Source organism: Sabethes cyaneus, chromosome 3 (genome assembly GCF_943734655.1).
Source record: "Sabethes cyaneus chromosome 3, idSabCyanKW18_F2, whole genome shotgun sequence".
Lineage (NCBI taxonomy): Eukaryota > Metazoa > Arthropoda > Insecta > Diptera > Culicidae > Sabethes > Sabethes cyaneus.
Window position 1 is genome coordinate 80,871,696 of NC_071355.1, and position 13,605 is coordinate 80,885,300.

Genomic DNA, 13,605 nt, shown 5'->3' on the forward strand with positions numbered 1-13,605 from the left:
TAAGGAAGTTCAGTGATGATAACGGGTTTGAGGTCGTAAAAAAAGTTGGCATGTCGAAATAAAATGTTCATCGCACAAAACAACGTTTGAATCTGTGAACTTATAAGAAACAGAAGTCACTGAAACGAACTCCGAGCTGAAGCTATACAATACGATGCATACTGGGAATTCGAAGTGCATAATATTGGATGACGAAACGTATGCGAAAGACTATAAATCCTTTCCGGAACCGCACTAATATATCTTGCAAGAAAAGTAAGTACTTTTAAACCAGTCTGAATCAGCAATTCAAATTGAAAAGTTTGGTAAAAAGGCTATGGTCTGGCAAGCTATTTGGGGCTGCGATACAATTTGGCAACCGTTCATTACAACTGCTTCGATAAGTAGCTAAATGTAGGGTATTGTCGTTATCGTCGTGCCACTGTTATGGTCGGGCCATCACGATTTTACAGTTTTAGTAACTCATGATATCTATGATACAGTTATTGTGAGTTTCAATCGTGTATTCAAAACACCCGTACTGAATTCAGTGACTAAATCTTACAAAAAAAGTTTTCCAGGCGCAATGAACTTTCCTTCAAGAAATGATTTATGAAATGTAATTAACGAGATAAATTTTGAAAATGTATGAAGTGTGTTGTGCTGCACACGAAGACTATAGAAAAATCCCCTCCAGTAAAGTGTTTGGGAAGGCTAAGCTGAAATACTAGAAAAGCGCTATTTGTTAAGGTCGGCCACTTGACTAGTCATGGTTGGGCCACCATAATTATAAGCGCAGAGGCGCAATAATCACTAGAGAATGTCAGTCACGTAAAAAGTGATGAATTAAAGCAATATTAGTACGATAAAAACCTATATTTTTGCTGTTTTTTCATTGGAGTTGAACACTTCGGAAAAGGCGATTGTAGCAATATGGATTTTACAAACTCGCCAAAATTTCGCAAAACTGCAATTAAAAATAGGGTATTTGTACCTATATGAGTCGTTGTTCACGGAATTCATTCTTTTCATGTCTCTATATTGAATTTCAATACGTATGTCTTAGATTTTCTGCGATGGCCCAACCTGCACAACATGGCCCGACTATGACAACATTTTTTGTCTTCACGTAAATGCCTATAACTTTTTTATTTTTCAAGCAATCAGTTCAAAACTTTCCGGATATATACCTTATTCTTAGACCTTTGCAACGATTTATTTAGATTTCCAAAATTCCTTTTGAAACGAAAGTTATGGGCAAATTCCAAAACGTGGCCCAACCACGACGACATGATTGGTGATTCCGAATTCGTACATAGAGCTGCCTATTTACAAGATACGATTCCAGCCAATATACCAATATGCATATGAAAATGCTAGCTGGGATACCACTCTAGCTCCGATTTTGCTTAATGGTAAAGGTAAAATCTGGTCAGAAGACGCTAGGATCCTTGTAGCGACGAATCATGGGTAGAAGTGGTTTTTTGTGAACACTCCTTGACGTAGGGGAGTCAAGGAGTGTTCACAAAAAACCACTTCTACCCATGATTCGTCGCTACAAGGATCCTAGCGTCTTCTGACCAGATTTTACCTTTACCATTAAGCAAAATCGGAGCTAGAGTGGTATCCCAGCTAGCATTTTCATATGCATATTGGTATATTGGCTGGAATCGTATCTTGTAAATAGGCAGCTCTATGTACGAATTCGGAATCACCAATCATCCTCATTTACGAACAAATCAGGTGTGCCACAAGGTAGTAACCTAGGTCCTTTGTTGTTCTCATTATTCGTAAATGATGCAGCACTGATCCTTGATCATGGCGGACGTCAATTCTTTGCCGACGATTTAAAAATATACTACGTAATTCGTCAAATTGGAGATTGTATGGGACTTCAAACTATGTTGAATCTATTTACCGACTGGTGTGAGAGGAACCAATTGCTATTAAGGCCGCGGACTATTGAAAAAGCTAGTCGACGACTTGGATTTATATTCAAAATAGCCCGTGAATTTGATGACCCTCTGTGCTTTAAAGCTTTATACTGTTCATTAGTCCGATCAACTTTAGAGTTTGCCAGCGTTGTTTGGTGCCCGCATCAAGCAACTTGGAACATGAGACTAAAAAGCATTTAGCGTAAATTTGTTCGTTATGCCCTGCGAAATCTCCCATGGAACGATACTCAGAATTTGCCTCCCTACGAAGATCGCTGTCGATTGTCGGGTATAACAACATTAGATCAACGTCGCCGGGCATCACAAGCAGTATTCCTTGTAAAGCTAATTACTGCTGAGAATGATGCCCCAGATCTATTATCACAAATCGGATTCTACGCACCTACCAGAGTTTTGCGTCCAAGGACTATGCTTCATGTGGAATTCCAGTCAACCCAATATGCAGTCTTCTCACCGATTTCATCAATGGTGCGACAGTTTAATCGATATACTGATCTTTTTAATTTTACTGAAACTTCATCTGTGTACCGGCGAAGATTACTAGAAAGTGACTTGTTGTAATGTTTTATGTAAATTGTAATGTATTATGTATAATTGTAATTGTGCAAATTGCAATGTCCTGAAATCAAAAGATGATGGGATTTTTATGCACATTTGAGGAAGGTCACGTTGTGACCACCTCAAGTGAGCTTTTCTCCGTCCACGTGAAACTTCATTTAGACCGATAAGGTCAGATGAATAGAAATAAATAAAAATAAAAAATAAATAAAATAAATAAAAGATTCAATTTTAGCGTAATGGGTGTACCTGTTCATGCTAATAAATCGTATTTGATGCGTAAAATTGGCAAATCTGTATTATTTTGGAGGCGATATACGCGATTAGGAATAATTATAAGCGTTACGGCTATATAAGTATTTATATACGATAACTAGAAGACCCGGCAAACTTCGTACTGCCACAAATTGGATTAAATATACGATATGTAAGCTTCAGATGAACTCCTGCTGCGTTTTAGAAAAAGGGATATTTTCTAGGTATAAGTCAAGTTTTGCCGTTGTCTAAGGAGTTCTGCGTTTGGTTGATTAAACGCCGCGATTTCAGAGATTGTCTAAATTTAACAATACAGTAAAAGTTGGCTTGCCAATCCACAAAATCAATTGATCGCTGTATTGTTCCTTTGGCAATTCACGCACTAAAACAATTTAACATAAATGCGTCATTTTATAAACCTTTTTACACTTCTAAAGAGTCTAATACGATATAAAAACGACTGAAAGTTAAACACGATTTTTTGTTTGTTTTGATTATAGTCACTTTAACCAGCTTGGGTCATTCGTGACTTCTGCGGGGTTGGGATTTGAACCCGGGTCCTCGGCGTGAAAGGCGTGAATAGTTTCTTCGTTCACTATTTTTTAAAAATTCTAAATCATATGCTCTTACTGTTGATTTATTAGCTTGATATTAAGTTAAACCGAATATGCACATAATCCGTTAACATATGCTAAATGTATTCTTCATTTGACGATTGAGATGTGGCAATTTAGTGAATTTAGTGCTTAAACCTTTTGTTAACCTGCACTGGATCTTCTGGCCACGCATCCGATGTAAAAAGGAATAAAAATGATTCGTGTTTGTTTCATAAATTTGATAAATGAATGAACGAATGAATGAAATTAACGAATTTTATTACTGACGCTTTAGGCTTGAGTTTAGGTTGATTAATAAGTTGGGCCTATTGATTGGTTATTTTCTGAAATTGTAAACCCCCAAAATGTTTAATAGCATTGTTAGATGTGGCGATTTCAATGAAGGTAACCACGTGTTTGTTTGAATACGGCAACGGTGCTGCAAAAAATCGTACGATGATCATAGTAGCCAAATACAGTGCGTTGCGGGTTTTATATGGAAAACTAATTTTTCGAGTTTTCCTATCATCCCAGTAAATTTTCCAACTTTTCTCGCCGTAAAAACATAGCGGTGGTGGAAACGAACACAATAAAGAAAAGGAGGCTCAAATCGGACGCTCCGTTCTCAACTGATGCGCGGTCGAACTTTTTCACTTCCATTTTTATATATAAGATATCCGATTAAACGCGACTCGCTGCGTAATGCTATACAATTTTGTGCTGAAAATCATATGTATGTCAGTAATTATCATTATATACGATAGAAAATCAACTTGGGCCCACTTTATCAAGCTTGAGTTACGATTTCGAATTTTTGAAGAGATATTAACGATAATTTTCGTACATTGATATAGGGGAACTGTGGATAAAATACCCAGTCGGGGCAAAATGCGCCATGTCATTAAGATGACAATCGCTTCTATTTTATATTATTACCCGTGTGGATTATATAAGCTTTCTAAGCGTTTTACCCCAACTGGGGATTTTATCCACAATTTCCCTACGAGTTGGTGCTAACTGGGATACCTTCAGGGATGTAACATTCGCTCCCCTAATTTGCTTGCAAATTTAACCAATTGACGACTTTTGGCCATTGGCTAAGGTACATGAAGGGTGTCCCACAGCAAATTACATAACGGAATAAACGCTGCAGAAAATTACCCATGGAGTATTTCTTCTTGAAAATTTCGGTAGAAGCAGTTTAGTGTGTATTGTTTACATTGTACTTTTATCGCTGTCAGTTTTCCAAAAATTGGAGAAAATGGTGTCACCCGAAAAGCAACGTAGCGAATTGATTTTGCGCAAGCACCTGGAAAAGGCTCGACTCTCTCATCGGGACAACGTAAAACAACTCGGAATCTGTCAACGGTAAGTCATGTGATTAAATGTTACTAGGAAAGCATCGAACGGAAGGAGGTATGCGGTCAGAATAGATGTTCTTTTAGTGATCAGGATTACAAGCGTGTCGTGAAAGCGATCAAGCGGGACCCCAACGCTTCGATCAGAGATGTGGCCAAAAAGTTGAATCTGTTTAAATCATTCGTTTAGAGAATCACGGACCGGGAGGGACTGCATACGTTCAAACCCGAAAACTGAACACCCAGATGCTGACGAAGCCTCATTGTCTCATCAATCATCATAGATTATGAGACTTACGTCAAGGCGGACTTTCGGCAGCTTCCGGAGCTACTGTTCTCCACCACCTAGCACAAGTTTGATGTTCCAGAGGAAGTAAGGAAGCAGAAACTTTCAAAGTTTGCCAAGAAATACATGATTTGGCAAGCGATCTGCTCATGTGGCAAACGGATTGCGCTGTTCATGACTACCGGGACTGTAAACGGGCAGATGTACTTAAAGGAGTGTCTACAGAAGCGTCTGGTTCCTCTGTTGAAGCAACACGAGGGCACTATGATCTTCTGGCCGGACCTAGCTTCGTGCCGCTATTCAAAGGATGTCCTGGAGTGATACGAAGCCCACGGGGTCACTTTCGTATTCAAGGACGTAAGCCCCTCAGGAAACATTTTCATATGCATATCAGAGTAACAAATGAGTTATATGTACCTATATATACCCTTAAAAATTGTATCTGATGCACAAACCTAGCATATGCGTACTAATTTGGAGGCCATATACGTACTACAAAATATACGATAATAATTCAACTTCATAAGTCTTTGTATGCGATAAGATTCGACTCAAGGCGATTAGTTTTCTAATGCTATACAATTCTGTACTGGAAATCGCAGGTCGATCACTTGCTATCGTGAAATACGACAGAATAGAAACTTGTGTGTATTTTGTTAGGTAATCTCTACGATCCTGAATTTATTAAAAGTCAATAACGATAATTTTCGTACATTGATATACGAGTTGGTATTTGCTAGGCCCCCCAACGCATCGGAACTAAGGCCCATCGAAAAATACTAAGCTATTATGAAGCAGACACTACAGAAGCATCCCAAGGAGATCAAATCTAAGGAAGGACATGAAGAAAAAGCGGGTTTCCGTATAGAAGAAGCTGCAGCCATATGTTGTACAGAACTTTATGAGTGGAGTTAAGCGCAAGGTGTGAGTATACGGTTATGGTATCAAAGTTGAATGAGATAAATATGCGAAAAGCTTACTACTGGGTTATATTGTATTGTCTGAAATTTTGAAAAGGACCGGTCAACTAGTTAATTTTCTACAGCATTTTTCCGTGATGCAATTTGATGTGATGTGAAGATTGGCTCAGCCTAAATGGATTTGGATATCCCTCTATGAGATGTTCTCAACCACACGGTTCAGTTGGCCGTAAAACTCTCCTTCTCTTAATATTTTTTGAAACGATGGTTCTACAATTGATGAAGGACGCTAGGGGAAAGAAATGAAAATTTTTGGTGAAGGAGGTGAAGAGCGGAAAGGAAACGGGGGGGGGGGGGATATTGGTAGCTACGCTTGACAAGTAGTCATTTTGACTCCTACCTTTTGTCCAATGCTGGAAGGTGCATGAGTCGAACCAAGCTATAATCTGGGATTATAACCGGATTCGAACCCACAACACCCGCCAGGGCATGTGGTTCGCTGGTATTTGTACCTTTGAGCCATAGAGTCGCTGGACAAAAGGAGACTGCAAAATCCACTTATCAAGAAAGCGATGCGTTTGGTTGGGTTATCGACACATATTGTGCCTCTTCCTACATCAATTGCAGATTACCACCGAGCGAGAAGTTTAAATCTAACTAGTTTTTACTGACAGGACGACGACACTATGCCGGTCCTTACGACTCATGACACCCTAAGCTATCATTTGAGGGGTGAGACCCCGGGTTTTCTGACATAGTGCTATTTTGGGACACTCTAATATGTATGGTATTTGTATGTATGTATGTAGGTCAAGACTAAAAGCTTGAGATTACATAGGAACGGGGCCTTCCCTCGAAAACCCGCGCCGAGAAACGCGGCTAACACACGCTGACAGACGAACAACGTCACGTACAGTACCTTACAAGTCGTAAGGGCCGGCATAGTGTCGTCGTCCTGAAAGTAAAAATTAGTTAGATTTAAACTTCTCGCTCGGTGGTAATCTGCAATTGATGTAGGAAGAAGCACAATATGTGTCGATAACCCAACCAAACGCATCGCTTTCTTGATAAGTGGATTTTGCAGTCTCCTTTTGTCCAGCGACTCTATGGCTCAAAGGTACAAATACCAGCGAACCACATGCCCTGGCGGGTGTTGTGGGTTCGAATCCGGTTATAATCCCAGATTATAGCTTGGTTCGACTCATGCACCTTCCAGCATTGGACAAAAGGTAGGAGTCAAAATGACTACTTGTCAAGCGTAGCTACCAATATCCCCCCCCCCCCCCGTTTCCTTTCCGCTCTTCACCTCCTTCACCAAAAATTTTCATTTCTTTCCCCTAGCGTCCTTCATCAATTGTAGAACCATCGTTTCAAAAATTTAAATATATATGTATGACCGCATTTCAAGGTCAAGACTAAAAACTTGAGATTAATCTATCTCCTTCTTTGGCAAGTCATTTTCTGCAAGTCAAGTTCTGCATTTCGTATTCAAGCGCTCGGTCCGAGACAAACGCTGTTTGAGTCGCTCCTACTCCAGAACTGATGCTCGACGCAAACTGCACCATCAGACTAGGGCAGCCCGAGCTCTCTGCCCCTAATCGAATTATGCCAATACATTTTTTCTAAGAAGCTTCGATTTTCATTCTAAAATACTTATCTAGGAAACCGCGAGATGAGTAATAACCTAGAGATGTATAACTTAACTTTATACCTTTCATACTTGAAAACTCAACAAATAAAAGCAATCTGCATGAGATGAATTCTAACACCTATGATTGGATTCCTGTTAATTTGGCAATTCTACCGGTCGACAGACTTAGCGCTCCTAGTTTAATTAAAGCTGATAAAACTTATCAAATAATGCAATCCACCGTGTTTACTATGACAATGTGTTGGTGCCTGTAACGCTGTTCGAAAGAGAATTCTAATGAGCAGTAATAAGTGATGGCATCCTCAACGCAAAAAATTTGCGTTGTTACGTCCTAGTTACCTAGTTACATCCGATTTTATCTTGCTAAGAGATGAAAATAGAGTTAAGTTATGGTGGCAAATTGCATCGTATGTTCGTTATTTAAATCATTCGAAAGCAGCGTTCGTGGATTAAAGTTTCTCATTTTCTTCTGGAACGCATCAAATAGTCCGATTCTGAGAATTTTATTTCCTGAATGGGAGTAGATGGCATAACCTAGATTATAATGTAATTTTAACCAGTGCGCGCCCGTCCCAATTAGAGTCAACTGGGTCTTGGAATTGAATCCAGAAAAATTATTGAAGGCAATCAACCACTAAATTAGCTATATTTACAAAAGAAATTATTGCATAGAAACGATGCGTAAGTACTCAAATTACACGTACAAAGGCAAGGTTTCTAACAGCATAACTAAGCAAATTGACCGGTATATATTTAAGAGATCTTCAAATGCTGCATCTATTAAATCAAAGTACATAACGGTTTTTATGCAGAAATTATGTATTTATCGCAGAATAAAAAGCCGCTTCGCGAATCGTAAAGCATACCTCATAAATAATCGTGTACCCGCAGAGAAACGTTTTCCGGAATGTCTCGTTTTGCATTATAGCTGCTTCAAGTTTACCTTGAGTGCCAATCAATAATAATGTGATTTGTAAACCAAATGCCTGCTCGTACCTTCATCGATGGCGCCTTCTATTGAGAGTTATTTAAATTATCATCTCCATCTCCTTTGTCAAGTGGAACGTGATGTCGTGGTGTTAAAACAAATGATTTTTCGTTAAAACCGCTTATAGGCTTCCGCCTAGCGCAAAAATGGTTTGAAAAACTTAATTTTACATTGAGATATATTTAAATACTAGGGTGTTCTAACTGTCCAGTGCTATTTACGTGAATAGCAAATTAGTTTTACCACGGATGAGAGAGCTTAACATCAAAGAGCACTCTAGAGTTTTCATGTAGTGTACACAGACCATGTTGCACACATCGATGGAACATAGTTTGTCACATTCCATAAGCAATCAGGACCGGTAACTTCGCGCTGGATGATTGCCATGAACTTCGAACGGTGCAGGCCGCCGCCGTCAAACCGTTCGCTTTGAAGTCGAGGTCATTTCCATTATGCCACATCCATCGTGTCGGCTGAAAATCCATGTCACGTGCTTACCAACCTACTGCAGGTATAGAGGTGGACTGGTGTTTCAAGGGTGGTAAAGGGTGCCAGGGTGCCAGACGAGGGAGCTGTTGTTGGAATTCCCGTTAAGCATAAGCGATTCTAATCGAACGCTCGGTTCGTCCTATGCTGCTAAGTCATGCTTGAAAATCGAATCCAATCAATCGATTTTTTCCGTAGATATGTGATTTGTTGGGTACGAAAAATGGGGTTGAATAGGAGCGTAAACTTTGACTGTTTTCGTATAAGGTTTGATTGGCTCGGTCCATTATTTTTTGAAGGTTGGGGTAAAACAGAACGAATCATTTAAGAAAATCCAGCAGCTGTGGTTCGATCTTATTTAGTATAATTAGAAATTAATTTAAAGTTAATTAAATTTTTTGTTAAATTGCCAGATTGAAAAAAAAATTAGTTGAACCGCAAGGTTGTGTTTCTACATGTGCTTTGGCTGCTTTAGCAGAACAAAAATTCACTTCAAACTCAAATTCTTAAATGCTTACGCGTAAAAATTTGTTTACCAAAATAAATGACTCAATGGGAAGAGAAAATAAACGCTGATGTTTGATATCATGAACGTTTGACCAGAAGTATTTTCATCTCGCCACATCGCGGAATCACAAAACGGGTTCCTGTCTTCGAGACGAGTTTAAGTCATTCGCTCTTAGGCAGCCTGTACTTGAGCTTGTCAGTAGAAGTTTTGTCTGAGTGTTGTGTGTTGCATAGATCACCTTCGAACTTTGAGGTAATTTATCAATACATGCGTGAAGCGTTTAGTAGGAGAGGTAATAATTATTATTTTGATAAAAAAAACAGTACCCCCAGTTTGATTCATCGAATCAGTGAAGCATTTGACTGAAACAAGAAGCATTACTCAACTAATAATAGCCTTCAGTTACTTTTTAGTAAAAAAATCATCTTACCTTCACTACTGCCCTGCGCGGCGCAAACTGAAACCACGATGCACTGTAATCCTATCAACCGAATCAGCCGTAACAATCGGTGGTTAGACTTTCCCATTTTTTTTCTGTCACACTTTTTTTTTCTTCAACTATCTTATTTCCCAACAATCGCTAACCAATCACAGTGCTCAGTTACCCCGGGCGCACACCCAAGCCACCCGAAGCCAAATGACCGCACCGAAATGTGGGCGCTATTTGTTTCTTCCGTAACGCGATCACTATCGTCGGTTGGCGGCTACCCGAAAGGCCAAAAGCGAAGCAAGATTCCTTCCGAGATCGCACTAATTACAAGACGGTTTCACGATTTCAATTCCGACTTCCACCGGTATCAGATGCACAGCACCGGTTGCAGCAGTGAAAGCACTTGTTGTATCACTCGCGGCTGTTGCTGCCGATTTCGATGTCGCTGTTGTTGATGTTGATGGAATGGACGGTTACGCAACACCAGTCGCAACTCATAAAACATTTTCTTACGCTGATAGTTGACTTGTTTGGCTAACTTTTGGCTGCTCGCTTTTCATCACTGTTGCTCACTTTTTTATCTTCCTTTTGTTTACACTTGATTTTTATGACCTTACTGGTATTATGCTTCGATTTCGGATACTTTTTTTTACTCGACAACGATCGACGGCGTTGCTATCATCCGGAGCTGATTATGTTGCACGGCTGTGATCAGCTGTCGTAATTTCACCTTCACTTCAAATTTCTCGATCGACTCCCACAGTTAACGTGACTCAAATTTCTTCGTTGATTACGCTCGAAGAACGCTGGAATGATAGAAAAAATGTGACTTGGTCAGAAAGCGCTTATATATATCTCTAACATTTTTCTAAGAGGTTTAACAAGTTATTATTACTTAACAAGTTGATAAATTTTAAATATACAATATGAGACGATTACACATATTAGACAGATCTACAGCAATTTGATCCTAGTGTGTTTTCTGTATCGCATCCGCTATTTTAAAACATCGCTATTGATTAGACGAAATGTTTATTAATGATTCCATGCATTATTCTTGTGTGAATCATTTCGACCTTCAGTTGTTTCCTGCTTCCTAGCATTTAATTTTATTTTTCAGAATACTCATACTCTTCGCTAAGATGACTCAATCCATACCTTAAACCAGTTCTGTTTTGCTTAACCTCTATCAATGGAGATGTGCGCCATGTCATAGAAGTTGTTTGAGACAACAATATAAACTGCTTAGGGTTTATTTCTAATTCCCATCGTAGTAAGTAAAGCCATTCTAATTTTCATCATTTGTTGGATGGATTTAATGAATACTCCAAAGTTCTTGTGCTGATGTGACTAAAACACACCTACCTTCCGATCCGTGAACTTTGAAATCACTGAAAAGCGATTATTAAAGTATATTGTTGAAATTACGCAGCTGACTTTATTTCTTAAATTCGTCGTACCGTTTTAAAATCCGTCCATCAAAATTTTTCATCGTCCGAACTAAAAATCACAACAATGTTTACGAAGCTAACGCGCATGTATTTGTGTAGGACGGCATGACAAATGTTATTCTGCAAAATTTCTGCAGGTCAGGCAAGTTTTCCTGGCTGTAGAATAACGACAATGCCTTGCGTGAGTTATATTCATTTATGAATGACGGAAATTAAAACGATTAGTCGACATTTTCTTTTTCGTCGCACGAAAAAACGTAGGAAATTTGGCTGGTAGGACTTCTTTGATGATAAAAAGCATTTAAATAGATCTCAGCTCACTTTGACTGATCGCGTATGATAGACAACAAACTAAAATATTAGGGAATAACTAGCTTTGCATTGTGTGTCACAAAAATGCTGATATTTATAATAATTTGTGCTGGGTAGGACGGGAATAGGCAATTGCCGACGAAGCAGCAACATACCCTACAATCTTATGTTTTTTGCGAAATTTCTTATACTTTATATATAAAAGTATTCAGGACAAGGCATCTTGAAACGTTGGCTAACTCCCCAGCAAACATTTTCGTACGTATGTCAAAGTAACAAATATGATATATGTACAGATATATATATCTAGAAAAATCGCATTCGATGCACGAAACCAGCATATGTGCACTGTTTTGGAGGCGATATACGTACTGCAAATTATATGAAAACAATTCACGTAAGTATAAGTATTTGTATACGATGAAAGCCGACTCAACATGATTAGTTCCATAATGCTATACAATTCTGTGACGAAAAGAACCACGAAGAGAAGCTTCTACTAACAGGGAAGTTCAAACAGAACAGAATCCATTCGTTTGCTAACGCCACCTGGTAACAAATTTATGCAACTTTGTACCCCGATCGAATGATTTTCGTCTACTGATCAGCTTCTTGAATAACTTTCTTTACTGCCAGATTCTGAGACATATCGAGATGAGATTAGTGTTCCACATGCGTTGCGCAAAATACAACAGCGCGAGTAAACGTGGGTTAACGCACCAGGAAAAAAACGTAGTCCGTAGTACAATTGAAAGGAAAAGTCATACATGATAAATTTCTTATAGTTTCTACCCAAGCAGTTCTTCGATGAGCATCTAAATGGTAATATAACAGAAGGAGGTTGCCCTAGGAATGCCTACAACGGATAACAGTGTCAGAAGGTAAATAGAGCCATTGGAAAGGACCGACTCCTGGCAGAACTCTGCAAGAATGGTAAGGAACCACTTGCAATGGTACTTCATTGGATAATTTACAGACTTCAGGAGAAATCACCGAAAGAATGGATGGATGTTAGGTGGAGTTTGTACCGTCTACAAAAAGGGCGATTGGTTGGATTATTTTAATTACCGCTGCATTTTGCTGATCAAACCCGCCAACAAGGTGCTCTACCATATCTTGTTACGTCTTCTATCCCTAAGAGCAAATGTTACGGCAAGATTTCTTACCAGTCAACATCAGGTGGGCCGTACTATTACGGACTGAATTTTCGCACTCCGACGCATTCCAGAAATATCGTGAGTGCAACGGGCCCACGCATCATATTTTCATGGATTTCAAGGCAACATACGATCCAGTTGAGTGCGAAGAGCTATGGCAGATAACGCACGAGAATGCTGGACGAACTGACGCGGCTGATTAATGCTACCCTGGAGCGAATGATGTGCTATCTGTGTATTTCTGAGGTATTCTCGAGTCCTTTTGAATCGCGCTGTGGGTTGTGGCAAGAGAATGAAATGTCCTGTATGTAATTCAACATCGCTACTGAATATATAATAGCGGATAGCGGGCACTGAAACTTAAGGAACGGCCTTCAGCAAAATAGCCAACTTCTAGCCTTCGCAGACCTCTTTGATTTCAATACTGGAAACTTTGAGACGGCGGACACAATATACGACAGACTTTTAATATGAAAGCTAGTGGAATTGCGTCAAAAATCAAATTAATAGGAAGAGGTTACAAACCTCTTATCCCTATGCCTTCTTGGCGCCAGCCGGAGAGTGAGAAAATCTAGCGGAGATCGCTGGGCGTTAAAACAAGGAGTATGAATATAATCCGTCATCTCGCACCGAGTGGCTTCAAGGCCCGGACAGTGAAACATCACATGATCCGTAGTCTCCTCGGCTATAGTATAAACGGGAGGGAAGAAGGGTG

General features: G+C 39.4%; 1 protein-coding gene across 1 annotated transcript in view; it reads right to left on the reverse strand.

Moving 5' to 3' along the window:
* LOC128739779 (putative epidermal cell surface receptor) overlaps window positions 1-10,067 on the reverse strand; it is a 68,865-nt gene extending 58,798 nt beyond the window's left edge. Inside the window, exon 1 of the mRNA XM_053835281.1 lies at window positions 9,971-10,067. Within this exon, the coding sequence (XP_053691256.1) occupies window positions 9,971-10,067 (97 nt within the window). The remainder of the gene's footprint in view (window positions 1-9,970) is intronic.
* Window positions 10,068-13,605: the final 3,538 nt, after the last annotated feature.